Source organism: Triticum dicoccoides, chromosome 3A (assembly GCF_002162155.2).
Source record: "Triticum dicoccoides isolate Atlit2015 ecotype Zavitan chromosome 3A, WEW_v2.0, whole genome shotgun sequence".
NCBI classification, from domain to species: Eukaryota; Viridiplantae; Streptophyta; class Magnoliopsida; order Poales; family Poaceae; genus Triticum; species Triticum dicoccoides.
In genome coordinates this window covers 756,762,568-756,780,058 of record NC_041384.1, presented here as the reverse complement: position 1 = coordinate 756,780,058, position 17,491 = coordinate 756,762,568, and the positions used below count along the sequence as shown (strand labels likewise).

Sequence of the window (17,491 nt, the reverse complement as noted above, 5' to 3'; positions counted from 1 at the left end):
TCATAAATTTAAATTATATAGTTAAGTGATTCTTTTTTTTGAGCATCAATACAGACACAAGCGCTCATATACACGCGCATACACTCACCCCTATGAACGCACACACGCACACCCTACCCCTATGAAGCTATTAGATCAAGGATGACCGTTAGATTAAGATTTGTGGGTCTAATCGTATTGTGTTTATGATCCGTGCGGTGTTATGGGGCTAATTGTGGGATGCACTTAAGAAAGTTCTTGTTTGATTGTTTAATAGTAGTAGAGAAAAAAGATCGTATACTATTAGTTTAGACGAGAAGTACTTGAAAACTCCAAAATGCAACAAGATTCCATTGCAAGATCTCTAGTTTCTGCTCTATGCAGAAAACAACAATTTGCGATCTGCAATCCTCTTAATTTCTCAACTGATATATACAAACAATCAAATGGAAGCAAACATCTGCAGCTCTCCGACATCGATTGTCATATTCGGATCACATTGAGAGGTAGGTCACATACCAACAACTTTTTTTTAAAAGGGAACAAGCACCTTTATTTTAGAACGGGATTGCTAAATCCCAGTCGACTGGGACTTAACCAAGTCTCAGTCAATTCTATATTTGTGAGATCTTATGTGGAGATCCGTAAAAAAAAATATCTTAAATTTTGCCTTTCTTCTTTTTATATGTTTTGTCACTTGACTAAGACTTGGACTGAGATCTAGCCACACCCTTTTTATAAACATATTACAAACACAGATGCTCATATTACAAAACTCACCCTTATAAACATACACACAGATCCTACACATGTGAGCACTTACAAAATACTGAGCCAGCAAATCTTGAGATTGACAAAGTCACCCACCAACACCCTAAATCAAGGGCAAAGTGTTTTAATGTGAATCATGTTATTACTTCTTGGAGTAGTAACTAGAACCTGATGAATTGGAGCAATGGTGGGCTGGGGTATGAGCCACGTGCACATTTCGTAGTCCCATCCTTGGGGTAGCCACTCGATGAACTCTGTCATGTTGTCGATGAGGTTGTACTTAAACACACCACACCGCTCATGGGGCTGGCGGTGGCCCTGCTCATCGCAGTACAAGAAGTAGACGAATCCGCCGCTCACGCCAAGCCGCGACGCGTCCATGCTGAAACTGTTGGGCCACCCCAGGAAAAACAAGCGATCGTTCAAGCTCTTGTCATCCTTCCTCACCCACTGTAACTTGTTTGACCCCTCGGTAACCTCCTCAAGCACGTGCATGGACATCCACAGTGCGCGAACCAGGCCGCAGACACCCTTTCCATCGTCGTCCTGGTACGGATAGTCCATCTTGATGTGCACAGATGCCCAAAGAAGCTCGCCGCGAGACTCGAGCACATAGCTGTACTCGCAATAATAGCCGTCATGCTTGCGCGGCGTCCAGAGTGGCATGGGGACCAGCAAATCATCCTTGTTCGTTGCTGCTGTGGATGGTGTCATCACCACGAGCCAGAGGTTGCCATACATTGTCACAATGATCTTGCCGGCATGATACATGGCATAAAACTCGCCATAGCAGGGTGTTTCCAGTGTCCTCTGGACAAACGTCCACTCGTCGTTGCCGGGATGCAGGAGCGATGCGCTGAACTCGGTCGTGTAGAGGTCGCTACTGTTGCATTTGCTGTATTTGCTGTATAGAAGTAGGGTACCGTCATTGTGGATGATGCCACTAGGGTTCTTCCCCAACCGGTCGATGTGTGGGGAGAGAGGCGGGTTAGCGAAGGCCCCTCCGGCGACAGGTTCGTGAAGAGTCGGGCTCAAGGGAGAATCGGTGAAATATCGGATGTTGGTGTTGTCCGCGCTTGTCACCCCGTTCATCATGGTGGCAGATATTGGCGGCGGAAAGCGGTAGCTTCGGCCGGAGAAGACGCATCTAAGCTTGAGAGGGTCATCACCAGGCTTGCTGGGCGCGAGGAGCCATGGCAGGAACTGATAATCTGTCGTTGTCGCCGTTGTTGGATCGTGTGAGCCGCGCCATGGCTTGCAGACCGCGTGGAAGCGGACGAAGTCGGCCGGGTCGTGCAGGCGGCAAGAGATCTCGCGGAGCAATTCTGGCGGGAGGCCCATTGGCGACGACGTCCCGTGCATGACGTCAGGTTCGTCTCGTTGAGAGAGATTAACCACGCGAAGTGCACGATGAAGGTGGAGTACTTTCCGTACGTGCACGACGAAGCAAGAGATAGTGGGACTGGGATACGTACGTAGACACCACGGCGACACGCTTGATTCTAGGTTAGCATACAAAACCTAGACGGTGCTGAATTTGTCTACTACTCGGATACAAAACCTAGACGGTGCTGAATTTGTCTACTACTCGGATAGGACACAATACTGCTGGAACCGAGCACAAGACGTGCTTAATTCTAGGGAAGCATATAAGTCGGCCAGCCAAACTGGTGTCGGTCGTCTGTGTTAGAGATATATTTAAGATACATATATTTAATGGAAAACGCTTGGCTTCAAGCGGCGGATCACACCCGAGCGTCCGCCGGCTTGTTCGTTCGACGTGTGTCCTATCCGAACGGTTCCTTCTTTTCCTTTTCATTCTGCCAACGTGGCCGCTGCTCGCAACTCACTGTCTGTTACAATAGTTTCTGCAGCAAGGTCTATGTTGCAAAAAATGTGACAAGACCCGTGTTGTAAAAATAAACTGTAAAATTAAATTACAGAAAAATTAAATTACAATGAGACATTTGTTGTAAAAAATATAAATTGCAACAAGACCCGTGTTGCAAAAATAAACTGTAATAAAAACTATGTTGCAAAAATAAAATCTACAAGTTGATATATGTTGCAAAAATTTGTGCAACAGGACCCGTGTTGTGGAAATTTTCTGCAACACGACCTGTGTTGCATTGATAGAAAGTTCGCTCGATCGCTCAATCCACCTCATCGAATGGCTCACGTAGCAGCACTCATATTTGATAATCTAGAACTTGTAATCTGTCTCCTACCTTATCTCCAGACGTGGCGTCTTGGTCTTCAAGTCTTGTACTTAATATATACTCGTCCTCGAGGCTCAATAATACATTCATCATATTCCGCAACAATTCCACTCTCTCCCTTCTAATATGGTATCAGGCTTACCTGCGCCGCTTCTGCCCTGCGCGCCATCCCGGGGCGGTCAGCCTCCATGATCGCCTGCGGGGGCCATGCCGCCAGTACTTAGGGTCCGTCCGCCGGTTGTGTTGGCCCGCTGCCCTAGAGAGCCTTTTTCCCGAGCTCTTGCCATGGGTTTCTTTTTGGTTTTCTGATCTAAGCTTAATCGGTTTGCGTCGCCCGCCGGCGCCGTCGAACCCCTTCGCGCGCCTCTACTCCAATACCGCTGCGACCAGTTGGCCTCTCCTCCGACCCTGCGGGCACGCGCGCTGAGGCGGCCCGTCAGGGCCAGTAGCCATCCTCGCGTCGGCCCGTCGCCGCCTTGCTCGTACCGGACTCCTGCATCATCCCGACCTGGCGGCCTTGCACGATACGGCGGACCAGCACAGCCGCTGTTCGCGCACCGGCACGCCCGTCGATCCACGCTGTCCATCGTCACCCGCCTCCGCCGTGTCTGCACGGCGGACCTACGGTGTGCCTCGCTGGCCTCGTCCCCGACTACGTCGGGCCGGCTGCCTTGAGCTCGGGCGCCGCTGCTCTGTTGTCGCTCGGGCCTCGCTGCCCGGGCGCTGGCGCTGATTTGGCAGACCGGGTGCCGGTGCTGACGCGCTCGTCTGCACGTCATCCCACGTCGTCCGTCGTCGTCAGCTCCATCTCAGACTCCGCCGCCAACCCACCTCCACCGAGCGGCGTCCCTGACCTCACGCGCGATCGGCTTGATCACCTGCTCGTAGCCGCGATTCGCCCCATCTATGCCGCGCGACCGACCTGGCCAGTCGGGTTCGCGTGCCTCCGCAGGTTCCGGAAGACCGTCCCGAGTACAGCGCGCCTCTTCACCGATCGAGCATCGGGCTGCCGCTGCGTCGCCCCGTCGGGCCGCAGTGTCGCCGCCCCATGGTTCTCCACGCGACTGCATCGACTCGCGCATCGCCGCTGCGTCGCCCCTACGGGGCGTTGTGCCGCGATATGCGGTCCCTGCTGAATCGAGCGCCACGAATCCAGTGAGACCCTCCATGGCAGGCTGGGATGCTGGGGGTGGCAGGCCGAGATGCTGCAATCCCCGGCATTGAAAAGTGCGAGCTGCCATCAGCGACGTGCAACCGAGCAGAGGCGATGCTGGGAGCGGTAAGCAAAGATGCTACAACCCTGGCGGCAACTATTTTTGTTCTTCCCCGTGTTTCTATCGCTTCAGGCTTCCGGTGATAGTGTTGCCCGGTTTGGACTTGAACATCTCATGGCACGACATGGTTTGAAAGTTTATCTCACGGGAAAAATGCCATGTCTATTTATCTCGCTTACTGGAAGCTAACGGTTTTTTTGGGGGGAATCACCACACCTACTCTTTATTGCATAATGTTTTGGTATATAAACAAGTAATTGCCAGCTGGGACGAAAGGCAAAAATGACGGCCGCCCCAAAGACGACGCAACTTTTACTAAATTGTGAGCCTCTACATTTGCATTTCTACTCTCATATGATAATAAGGCACTAGCGAACATCCTCTGCTTGATGAAAAACTCCTTGACAATGGTGCCATAGCTGCACAGATTTACTTTTATGTTTCGCATCACCTCCCATGCAGTCCGTCGTGACCTGCTGAACATGTGATAAGTTGAGACTCCCAGACGCCTCCTTGACAATGGTGCCATAGCTACCCGCAAAAAAAGAAGACAATGGTGCCATAGCTGCACAGATTTACTTCTTGTATGTTTCGCATCACCTCCCATGCAACCCGTCGTTACCTGAACATATGATAAGTTGAGACCCCCATAAGAGGACAGTGAAGAGGAGCTGCCTGCCGCAAGCTGCCATCAAGACAGTTGACTCCAGCAGATTGTGCCTGCAACACGAGGCGGATTCAGGAGGGGGTTGGCAGGAGGTGCTGCCGCGGCTCCCGTGCCATCCCCGCTTGGCTCAATGGTAGATGCTGCAAATGTCTCGTTCCTGGCTATCGCGCCGCTGATTACAGAGATCTGTTTCGATGCTCCCACTGCCTCGAGAATGGTCATCGGTCACGTGGGTGTCGTAATGCTTGGCATCCGCTCAGCTTACTGTCAAAATCTGTCATGCTGATGTTGCCTGTCCATCATCAAGCTTCAGCTCCACATCAGGCCCATTCCGAGGTGATTCGGTGTGATTCGTGGGGGTCTATAGTTGCTGCTCCCACAGGCTCACCAACCTTGAGTAATTTGGCCATGCAGTATGGTCTTTGTGCACAAGTGAAGCTGATGCACTCTAAACTATTGGAGTTGTGTCGAATATAGTGTACGAGGTAGGTTACAGTTGGACTTGTAGTTGTATTGTGTTTAGATAGGATATGGAGTCGTGTCCTAATAGGACACTTGTATCCTAGGCCTCTCATATATAGCGGGGCTAGACACATAATGTAACCTATGCCAACATAATAGCACCGGAACGCAGGGGAAGCCGGCGGCTTGTGCTGGTGTCCAGGGCGACCAGGTGCGGTATTGTAGCGGTGTCACGGGGAGGAGTGCCCATAATCAGGCCTCCGGATGTAGCCATATTGGTGAACCTCGTTAACAAATCTCGATGTCGTGCTCGTGTGATTGCTTGGTCCTCGGATGAGTGACGATATGCCTCAGATTCATTCTAATAAGTGATATCATGAGCAAGGTTATGAGGAGGCTGCGAATTGTCGGTTGTGGTGTGGTTCTCGGCAAGATTGAAGAAAGCATATGCCAAACGTGCAGCAGCAGGCGAGGCCACGAACAAGCGTCGGGCAGCAGATCGAATCAGGAGCAGCGGTGGCATGCGCATGCAACGCGTGTGGAGCAGCAGATCGAGATGTCATAAGGCGGCGGCGTGACGTGTACGAGCAGGGCAGCAGGCAGAGCGCTAGGGCACGGTGTACACGCGGTGCGAGGCAAGCGCGTGGAGGCAACGAGAGGCTGGCGCGCGTGGCAGGCCAGGCCGTGCAGAGTGGATCAAGGCCTGTGGCAGGCTAGGCTACATGAGGTTTCCGTCGGTTGCACTACGTGAGATTTGTTTGAGGAGAAAAATTAGCACAAGGACCAGAATCAGACCGTGATTGCTATCTAAAAGGAAAAGAAAGATATGTCCAGAAGCTACGTGTGAATGTGTGATGGATTGGAGTTTGACTAGCGTCATTGATCTCCTTTGGTACGTGCACACAGGAAGGCTACATGGGATTTATTTTTGGTCTCCTTTTGTTTGGTACACAGTTTGTGTATGGATGGCAGTCGCACTTGAGGATTCGAGGAGTCTGGAGCGTGCTGGGCAGAATCATGCATACACAGGGCGTTCAAGATATGCACAGATGTACGAGCAGTCATGGTGCAAGGTGAAGCATGGTTGTAGCCGGACAAGTTTGGCTAGGTCGGACTGGCCAGTCTGACGGATCGACTTGGATGTCGGTTGGTACAGAAGACGGTGGTGAAATCGGCGACGACGACATAGGAGCATGATGCTGATGGTGACCGACTTCTGGCGCAGGCCCGAGGCTTGTGTGGCTTCGACAAGACTATGGCGCGGGGTTGATTCAAGACGGTGCACATGAGAGCTTGGAGTCGACGGGGCGCGGGGTGGCACGTACAACCACCATGGAGTCATGTTGAAGGTGGAGCTGGATTGAGGGGCTACGGCGTAAGTCCACAGAGAGTCGAGGCCTATTCAGCGGGAAAAAGCGAGTGGCATGCAGTTCGGACTGGAGCCCAGTGGTTTGATGGAAGCGTGAAACTCGTCATCGGTCGGTGATGATCGGTGGTACTCTGCAGTGGGGGTTGAGTGGTGTGGGTTTGCGACCCTTGAGACTCGACCGGGACAGCGGAGGCTCGACGCGGTAATAGTGCCGAGGCGTGCAGTGCGCACGGGGCATGGAGACGGGCCAGGGCTCTGGTGGTCATACATGTGGTGAGACAACTGCGAATTTGACTCGGGATGACTACAAGCAACAGTGAAATTCCTTCAAGTTTCAGACAGGCGGTCAAGAAAGGAGCGGTGATGTTGAGTTCAGGTAACTCTTATGTGTGACACCCAATATGTGAGTTGTTCACTTTCACGCAGGTCAATGATCGGTGTGTGATGATGTTGACGGATACTCTGGAAGTTGGGAGCACACACTAGAGTAAAGAGGAACTTAATTTTGCTCGAGTGTTGACTGTGATCAGAAAAAGGAGGGACTACAAGTTGCAGGTGGAGTCACATGGAGTCTTTGGAGTAGTAGCGGTACTCAGGGGATAAGCTTAAGTCCAATGTACATGAAAGTTTGACGCATTGACGAATCCATAATGGTGGAGAATATTAGCCAAGGTGGAGTTTGTTGGAGTTGTGTCGAATATAGTGTACGAGGTAGGTTACAATTGGACTTGTAGTTGTATCGTGTTTCGATAGAGTGAATTGCAAGAAACCACCACATTTGGGGCTTATCTTGCAGAAAACAACATGGTCGCTAATCATTTGCAAAAGCCATCGCGGATTCTGTAACAGTTTTGCAGATTGCACTGAACATGTCATTTGGCTCGGTTGAGGGCGTTTCCGACATGTGGGGCCCAATATGCGTAACATGGCGTATAGGACGCGCTGACGGTGCCGTTTGCTTAAGACAGACGCGGTCGGGTCGCCAGAGACAGACCGCCCGCGCCCGACCACATCTCGCTCGATTTCTCTGCTCTCACGCTCGCTCTCTCTACTCCCACACTCGCTCGCTCCCCTCCCATTTGCTCCTCTCCTCTCCGGTCACCGCCGGCCGCCGTCGCCATGGTGTCCTGGACCGACAGTGAGAGCACAGACGACTCCGCCGCGCAGTACATCTCCTCCGACGACTCGCCTGTCAAGGTCAGAACATTCTATTCCTCATTTCTGTTCTAGGGTTTGTAGGGTTGAACATTTGCTCGATTTGAACACGTTTTTGTTGGATTTCTCAGATCCCAGCTACAATTGATGAGCCGTCGTTCGAGGGTCTTGCTGACGACTTGAATGTGATTTGTGAGCATGGGAATCCAGGGAGGAAGTATGTTGCATTTGAGGGGATAAGCATTGGTAGGAGGTTCATTGCTTGTGCCACTGAAGTCAGTTTTAAGTTGTGTTTGTAGCATTCCAATTCTTATTCTAGGGTTTGTAGTAACTGTTCCTGTTCTAGGGTTCATAGTTACTGTTTATGTTCTAGGGTTCATAGTTACTGCTCATGTTCTAGGGTTTATAGTTACTGAATTTAGTTCTAGGATTCATAGGTAGTGTTCTTAGTTGTAGTTTTCATAATTATTCATCATTAAATGAATGTGATTCTGGTACATTAACAGAATCAACTATTTAACTGAATCTGTAAGTAATGTCTGTATTTTTGAACTGATTTTTTCTATTGTAGGGTGTTGCAAATTGTGGATTAGTGCAGTGGGTAGATGATCATTGGCCAGAGCATCTACAGAATGCTATCCATAAGCTCTGGCTTATGTATGAGCATAGCCAGCATGAAAACAGGATGGCATGCCTGGAGCATGCAAGCACTGTACACAATCTCACACAACAGAAAAATGAGTTGCAGGAGACATATGAGAAGCTTGTTGAAGATGTGAACAACCTCTTGGATTATAAGGAAAGCCAGCTTGAGGTAAACCAGAAGAATGATGCGGACAACATTTCAGTTAGTGTGGAAAGCAGCATGACAAAGGATGCTGAGATAAAAAAATTAAAGGCTGCTGCTGACCAGTTAAAGCAAATTCATGTAGCTCAAGCCACTGTCATTAGGAATTTGAAGTTCAACCATCTTAAGGAGAAGGAAAAGTTGAGCTATGATAAGAGGACTTTGGAGATTTGCTATGCTGACCTGAAGAAAGAGAACGATGACCTGAAGAAAGAGAAGGATAAGCTGGATTGTTGGATTGCTGAGCTGATGAAAGTGAAGGAGAAGTTGACCATGGAGAAGAGTACTCTTGCTTCCTGCATTGTTGAGCTCAAGACAGCAGGTGATAGCAACAAGAGGAAGCTTCACCAGATTAAGGCTATTTGTGATGAGGACTAATTTGTGTTGTTGTCTGACCATGTGTGTCAATGATGTCTTTTCTAGTAGCTATGGAGGAAAGCTTGTAATGTGTTAAGCTTTATTGTGGTGAACTCTATTATGTCTGTAGCAATGAACCTTGGATTGTCTGTTGTTTGTGAGAGTACTATGTTTGTGATGAATTATCAGCTTTTATTAAGTTCAGTTTGTGATGAATTAACAGCTTGAATTATAGCAAGTAGATAGTGAACATAGATAGCAAGTTCATAGTGCGTAGATAGTCTGACATAGATAGTGGCATACTAACATAGATAATAGCTGCATAGATAGTCTGACATAGATAGTGGCATACTAACATAGATAGTAGCTGCATAGATAGTCTTACATAGATAGTGGCATACTAATTAGATAGTAGCTGCATAGATACAACTGACATAGATAGAACTGGCAAACTAACATACTGACGAAACTTAACTTTTTCTTCTTCTGACGAAACTGAAGACAGCATGTCACTCCTCCTTCTTCAGCATCTTCAGGCGTAGGGAGCGCCGCACGTCATTGTTGTTCACCGCCGCTGGCTCCACCACATCTTTACCGCCGCCCTCCTCTTCTTGCTTCACGACGACGAGCTCTGGGTTGTCGGCGACCTCCAGCAGCTTATCCACATCAATTGGGCTATTCTTCTGCCCCTCGACGGCGTGGAGGACTGGCACCAGGAGCTTCACATCAGGCTCGTTGTTGGAGGAGTCGGAGGAGAGTACGACGACCTCTTCCACCTCGTCGTCAGAGGAGTAGCCGTCAGATTCGTCAGAGTCGTAGTCGTCAGAGGACTCGGACTCAGCGTCGGAGTCGTCGTCTGGCCCGAGCATCCATGGATTGCGCCTTTCCCAGTAGGCGTTGTTGATGTTGGCTGGGTGAGCGAGGACGGCGTCAGTGATGTCATCCGCGGCGGTCGGCGGCGTGGTGGATGAGTGGTACATCCACCAACGGGCGTGCTGCCTGGGGTCGAGGGAGCGCTGCACCTCGCGCATCGCCCACAGGAGAATGGTCGCCGGCGGGATGGTGCAGCCGGCAGGGAATGCACGTTGCCTTTCGGCAAGTGTCATCACCTTCACCAGGCCGCGGGAAACCAGCGCGCGATCTCCCTGTACTGCGCGCGCAGCTTGCGGTTGTTGCCGGCAAGCTCTTCGATGGCCAGCTGCCAGTCCATGGCGACAGCGGTGGGGGTGGCTCTCAGCGGTGGTTTCGACGGGAGAGAGGGGGAAGAGGAGTGGGCGGTGCGGGCGGCGAGTGGGCGAGTGATCGAAGAGAGCGGTAGGTGGACACGTATTAAAGGCAGAAACCGAAACGACTAGTTATACTAAACGGACGTTCACCATGCTGGCGGCCTCAACGCACTCTCAACATAGTGCGTGCCTAACTAAATATAAGTAAAATTGTGGATGCTATTAAAACAACATCACTAGCACTATCCTATTGGTATTGAACCCTTGGTTACTACCCACTGGTCCTGGGTTCGATCCCTAGGCGAAACTATTTTTGTGCAATTTTTTTTGGATTTACAAAATTAATATGTCAGTAACTTCTTAGGGTTTTTATTTTTGTGCAATTTTTTTGGATTTACAAAATTAATATGTCAGTAACTTCTTAGGGTTTTTTCGACTCCGAGGCACCCTAAATGCCCTAGTGGAGACATTTTAGGTTTTGTCGACGCCGAGGAACCCTAAATGCCCAAGTGGCGACATTTTGGGTTTTGTCGACGCCGAGGCACCCTAAATGCCCAAGTGGAGATATTTTGGGTTTTGTCAACGCCGAGGCACCCTAAATGCCCAAGTGGAGACATTTTAGGTTTTTTCGACTCCGAGGCACCCTAAATGCCTAAGTGGAGACATTTTAGGTTTTGTGGACGACGAGGCACCCTAAATGCCCAAGTGGAGACATTTTGGGTTTTGTCGATGCCGACGCCGAGGCACCCAACTTGTTGCAACACATCATAACACATCATATCAACAACATGAAAACTAAGATCATTATCAACAATGAAACTATGCTCATCATCACAACAACAGAATGAAAACTTGTTGCAAAACATCATAACTAATAAGTTCATCATCACATCATCATAACCAGAGTATCACAGTGCATCACAACCATTAGGTACATTACATAGTCCACCACTTGGACTTGAACTAACTGGTTTCAACATGAAATTCTTAATACTCTTCATCACAAACTAGCCATCTCCACTTGGCTAGTCTGTATTTTTTCTATTCCCCATCTCCTTGCCAAAAGAATCTGGATCTGAAATAGTCCAGTCTTTGCATGACCCCTTTTGGGAGTTGGAAGAAAGAAAACATATAGAGAACCATATTTGTGAGGATAGAGTTAATCAAAACCAGCCGTCCACCAACAGAGAGCAGCTTGCCTTTCTAGCTGCTCAACCGTTTCTCTAACCACTCCTCTACATGCTTCCATTCCGCAATGGTGAGACGTCAATAATGAATCGGTATTCCCAGATATTTAATCGGGAAATGGCCATGTGCTAAACAAATAGGTCAGCATAATCGGCCGCCGCCTCAACAGCTTCTCCAAAGCAGAAAAGTTCGGTTTTATGGAAGTTAATTTTATGACCCGACATTTGCTCAAACGTTGAAAGCAAGAGTTTCAGGTTTCGAGCCTGGTCCAGGTCATGTTCCATAAAAAGAACTGTGTCATCGGCATATTGCAGAATAGAGAGGCCACCATCCACAAGGTGTGGCACTACTCCTGCAATCTGTCCGTCCTGCTTGGCGCGCTCAACCAGAATGGCCAACATGTCAGCAACAATGTTAAATAGCATTGAGGACATGGAGTCACCCTGTCGTAGTCCTTTTTTTGTCTGAAAGTAATGGCCTACATCATCTTTGACTTTGATGGCCACGCTACCTCCAGTTACAAAATTGTGGATCCATTGACGCCATTTATCGAAGAAACCTTTCATCCTTAAGGCCTCTTGGAGGAAAGATCATTTAACCTTATCATAGGCTTTTTCAAAGTCAATTTTGAATACTACTCCACTCATGTTTTTTCGGTGCATCTCGTGAACGGTCTCATGCAGGATTACTACGCCATGGAGTATATTCCTTCCTTGCATGATCGCCGTTTGAGATGACCGAACAACATGGTCAGCTATCGAGTGTAACCTATTCGTAGCTACTTTGGTGAAAATTTTGAAGCTGACATTAAGTAGGCATATGGGTCTATATTGTTGGGTCCGTTCAGCCTCCTTAATCTTCGGCAACAAAACAATCTTGCCAAAATTCAGCCTTAATAGGTCAAGTCGATTGGCATGAAGATAATTGAACAACTTCAAAAGGTCAGACTTGATGATATCCCAGAAATTCTGATAGAATTCTGCGGGGAAGCCATCTGGTCTTGGAGCTTTGTAGATCCTAGATTTTAGTTTTTTCTGTTTTCAAGTCTCGAAAGACTTGACAGCCTTAGGCTGAGACCTTTGTATCAAGCTGGTTTCGTTTTTCTATGAGAAATGGAGCCGGGGAGGTTGCCTCCCTGTTCATCTAAAAAAATGTATCCTCAATCTTAATTAGAATGATATGCCTACTGAAAGTTTTAAATGCTTGACAGAAGTCATGTCAAAAACATTGCTTATTTCCGACATAAAAGGAGTACTACCGAGCTAGGTTGAACTACCACTCCAAAAAATACAGCTGGATCTGCAAGGCACGATGGTCTAGGAGCAGCAACACATACAACATGCGCAATAATTATATATTTGCTTTATAACATGCAAAATGAAAATTCAGATTTCTAGATATATCTACGCTGACGCCGGTGCCGACGCTGTCGTGGCTGCCCTTCCTTCACCAAGCTAACCTCAAGACGGCATCCATCTAAAACCAGTTCACTGAGAGCAGCAAGGGCATCTTCCTCATGGGCATGTGTCATTTGTATAGCTACATTCCCAATGCCCTGTGACGCACCAGTTTTCTTATAGCAGATCACCTCGGCACTGGACACTTTGCCGTGCTGGCTGAAGAAGAGTCGTAGCTGAGTGCTCTTCACTGTGAGAGGCAGTCCGCGCACCAGTAACCTAAAACTTGGCACACGATGTCTCTCGATGTGAAGTGTGTGTGTTGGGCGACTAGAAATTGTTGGAGCTATCTTTGGCTCTGTATTTTTTGTGCAATTTTTTTGGCTTTACAAAATTAATATGTCAGTAACTTCTTAGGGTTTTTTCGACTCCGAGGCACCCTAAATGCCCTAGTGGAGACATTTTAGGTTTTGTCGACGCCGAGGAACCCTAAATGCCCAAGTGGCGACATTTTGGGTTTTGTCGACGCCGAGGCACCCTAAATGCCCAAGTGGAGACATTTTGGGTTTTGTCGACGCCGAGGCACCCTAAATGCCCAAGTGGAGACATTTTAGGTTTTTTCGACTCCGAGGCACCCTAAATGCCCAAGTGGAGACATTTTAGGTTTTGTCGACGACGAGGCACCCTAAATGCCCAAGTGGAGACATTTTGGGTTTTGTCGATGCCGACGCCGAGGCACCCAACTTGTTGCAACACATCATAACACATCATATCAACAACATGAAAACTAAGATCATTATCAACAATGAAACTATGCTCATCATCACAACAACAGAATGAAAACTTGTTGCAAAACATCATAACTAATAAGCTCTTCATCACATCATCATAACCAGAGTATCATAGTGCATCACAACCATTAGGTACATTACATAGTCCACCACTTGGACTTGAACTAACTGGTTTCAACATGAAATTCTTAATACTCTTCATCACAAACTTGCCAAAAAGGCTAAATTAAACATGTTTCAACATTACATCACTTCTTGCTGCCTTGAGAACAATTGAACCATTTAGACATCTTGTATGATGGCTTTCTCACTCTTCCAGTACCTGACAGTCTTGGTGGTATGAATGTTTTCTTTCCCCTTGACCTAGCAGCAGTAGCAGAAGATGAACTAGGCCTATCAGCAGCAGCAGAAGATGAACTTGGCCTTGTTGGAGCAGGAGCAGAAGGAGATGCCCTAGGTACAGCCCTAGTTGCAGTCCTAGCTGCAGCTGGAGCTCTTGCCCTTGCTACTGGTGGAGCTGTCCTTGGTGTTGCACTGGTTGCAGCAGGAGCTCTTGCCCTTGCTGCTGGTGGAGCAGATGAAGCTGCCATTGGTGCATCAACTCTCCTGTTTTCCTGCAGTGAGAACATATAGACAGATTAGAACATAGTATTAAACATACACAAGATTTAACCTGTAGTGACAACATATATAAACAAGATTTAACCTGGTGTTGGTTCCTTCTCATTGCTAGGGCTGGCTTCAGATTTTTGTGGCAGCTAGTGTACCTATGCCCTGTCAAGTTGCAATTGCTGCAGGTTATTGTTGCCATCCTTGAAGTATCTTTGGGAGCTGGCTTCTCAAACTGATTCTTTCTCCTCTTAGTCTGCTTCTTTCCTAGCTTGTCTCTGAAAACTGATGGCTCTATGTCAGGGGTCCCAGTATTTGGCCATAGATCAGGCCCAGGCACAGGATACACAATTGGATTGTAGGCTGCTTGGTACATTGGTTTCTCGAAGAAATCACTAACAAAATCTTCTGGATGAAGTTTTTGCCTTGTTAATTGCAAAAACACCATGCTTGCAAGGAACACCAGTCATGTCCCATTTGCTACACCCACATGTGTGCACTTGCAGATTTACTGCATATGTGCTTTCTCCACTGCTAACCTGGTATAGATCAGGTCCTGCTTTGATTGACTGACAATATCTAGCATGGTGTTTTGCTTCTTCTAACTTCTCAGCATATGTTGGGCATATCTGCCACTTGGCTGTCTCAGTCTTGGTCCTATTGGCATTGAACTTAACTAGTAATTTTGTTCTGATGCCATCAACCATGGTTTTAATTGGTTTCCCTCTCACATCAAGTATCATTTTGTTGAACACTTCACTAATATTGTTAACAACCAAATCAATTTTACAATTCTTGTCCATGGCATGTCTAGCCCATGTATGCTTGGGTATCTTTCTAAGCCATTTCCAAGCTGCCTCACACTCTCTTTTCATGCCTTCCATTGCTTGTTCAAAACGATGCTCAGTATATGAATAACTAGCTGATCCATATACTTCTTTAACTCTTCACCTCTAAAGCCAGCTGTTTGAAAGTTCTGATAAATATGTCTAAGGCAGTATCTTTGAGGGCAATTTGGGAAGACATTGTTTATGGCTTTAAGAAGGCCCTGTTTAAATAACTAGTGTTAAAAATATAGTATAACAACACACTATTTGACAGTACTAAGCATGGTAAAACTTCAGTAAAAATAAGAATTATGATGTATGAGGTACCTTTTGTCTATCAGATATGATAGTGTACTTGCCATACTTTCCTGACTCACCACCAAGAGCATACTTGAGCTGGGTTAGAAACCACGACCAGCTGGCAGTGTCCTCCTTGTCAACAATAGCAAATGCAATGAGAAAGATGTTGTTATTACCATCTCTTCCAGTTGCAGCCAATATTTGTTGCCCTGTTGTGAACTTAACAAAGCAACCATCAACATCTACAACCAAACATAACACATTAGCACCAAACATAAACAAAAGCAATGGCAAATATGTTGGGAAAATAATTATGCAAGTACCTATGAAGGGTCTGCAACCATTTAGGAAGCCCTCTTTGCAAGCATTGAGGCACATGAACAAGCCATGAAATCTAGGGTTTTTGCTAGGATGAAGCTTTAAATGCTTTGTTGTCACAATGCATCTACTTCCAGGATTGGTATCCAGCACAACTTGGAGGTAATCCCTTATCCTAGTGTATTGTGCCCTCTGATATCCTTGGATAACTTCCTTAGCTGCTTTCCTTGCCCTGTAGGCCATGTGAATGGACACTTCAATTCCATGTTTTTTCTTCAAATTTTCAATTATTGCCTGGACTGGTGTGTTTATGTCAGACCTTAACTATTGCTCACACTCATGTGCCAACCATCTTGCAGTGACTTTGGTGCTCTCTCCAACAGCAGGACCGTTGTGGTACAAGTTCATTTTCTTCATGCAAAATGTCTTCTCATGTGCAATTTTGGAAGCAGCAATGAAAAAAGGACAGTCATCTGTACTGCAAACTACAATAACTCTATCTGAGCAATTCCTATAAAATGAGTAGTTCCTGTTTTGTGAGATGTGAAATGTAAGGAGTGCCCTCCTGAACTGCTGGACATCTAGGAAACAAAGTTGCTTGACAAATTGTTCTTGTGGGTTTTCCCTCTCCTCATCATATCAAACCCTAACTTTATTCTTTTTGGCCCTGCTCTTCCTACCATTTGGTAGCTTAAATGGTGGAAGCTGAGCACAATCATTCTCTTCCTGACTTAAGTCACCTGGGTTGCTCTCCTCATCAGATGAAGGTGCCCAGTCTTGCTCTATGATTTGATCCAAACTTGCATGGGATCTTGTTGTTGGCCCCTTCCCCCTCCTCTTACTTCCTCCTGTGCTGCTGCTTCCTCCTACACTGCTTCCTCCTCTCAAGCCCTCATCTAGTGGCTCCTCTTGTCCTTCCTCTTCATCTCTTCCTTCATTCTCCTCCTCCTCATCTGGCCCATATAGCTCTTCTACATCAGTGTCTCCTTCAAAGTGATGTAGTGGATCATCCCTATGCCTCTTCATTGCCTCCAACCTAGCCAATATGTCCTCATCTTCAAGATCTTCATCCTCACTTTCACTATCAGTGAACTCCTCAGTAAGCAGCTGTGGGAGTTTTCTTTTTGATGCCTTGTACTTCTCTCTTTGTATCATATTACTCCTGTACCTCTGAATTTCTTCATTTCTTTTCTGCTCCATCATCTGCTCAATGTGCTCTTGCTCTTGGTCTGTCTCCATGAAATACTCATGCCTCTCATTACCATTGTCCAAAGCAAAATCAGGTTCACTTGGGCCCTTTTGCTTCAACAAACAAGAGCTCTCCTGTGTGTTCATTACTTGGACTGGCTGTGGTTGGGGTTTCACTGGACCGGGGAAAAGAACTCCTGAATTGTCTACCTCATAGACAACTGGTACACCTATTTCTGACAAAGGAACACGCTCTTCATAAGCATGACCAATATTCAAATCAACTGGTCTAGGTGCATCACTTCTCATAACTGTAATGTTAACAACATTCTTTCCTTTACTAGCTATGTGATCCAACATTTCTTCCACCTTGTCATCATCAGTTAATTCTTCCATTCCTGACACCCCAGCTCCTGGATCTCTAACATAATACATAAAATCCCTTGAACTATAGCCTTCTACCTCTATTAGGGCAATGAGATTCCAGAAGGTTATGTCTGTTAAACAGATTGTTCTTTCCAAGTTATCTCTGTCTAGGAAATGGAAC

The 17,491-nt window shown here is 47.1% G+C and overlaps 2 protein-coding genes across 2 annotated transcripts; one reads left to right on the top strand and one right to left on the bottom strand.

Annotated features, from left to right (window-relative positions):
- Positions 1–858: 858 nt before the first annotated feature.
- Positions 859–2,112, bottom strand: LOC119273298. The gene has a single exon (XM_037554506.1). The coding sequence runs from the start codon at positions 2,110–2,112 to the stop codon at positions 859–861; it is 1,254 nt and encodes a 417-aa protein (XP_037410403.1).
- A 5,748-nt stretch (positions 2,113–7,860) lies between these two features.
- LOC119273760 lies at positions 7,861–9,121 on the top strand. Its single transcript, XM_037554810.1, has 4 exons — positions 7,861–7,938; positions 8,028–8,171; positions 8,468–8,608; positions 8,645–9,121. The coding sequence occupies exons 1-4, from the start codon at positions 7,861–7,863 to the stop codon at positions 9,119–9,121; spliced, it is 840 nt and encodes a 279-aa protein (XP_037410707.1).
- The last annotated feature ends 8,370 nt before the right edge of the window (positions 9,122–17,491 follow it).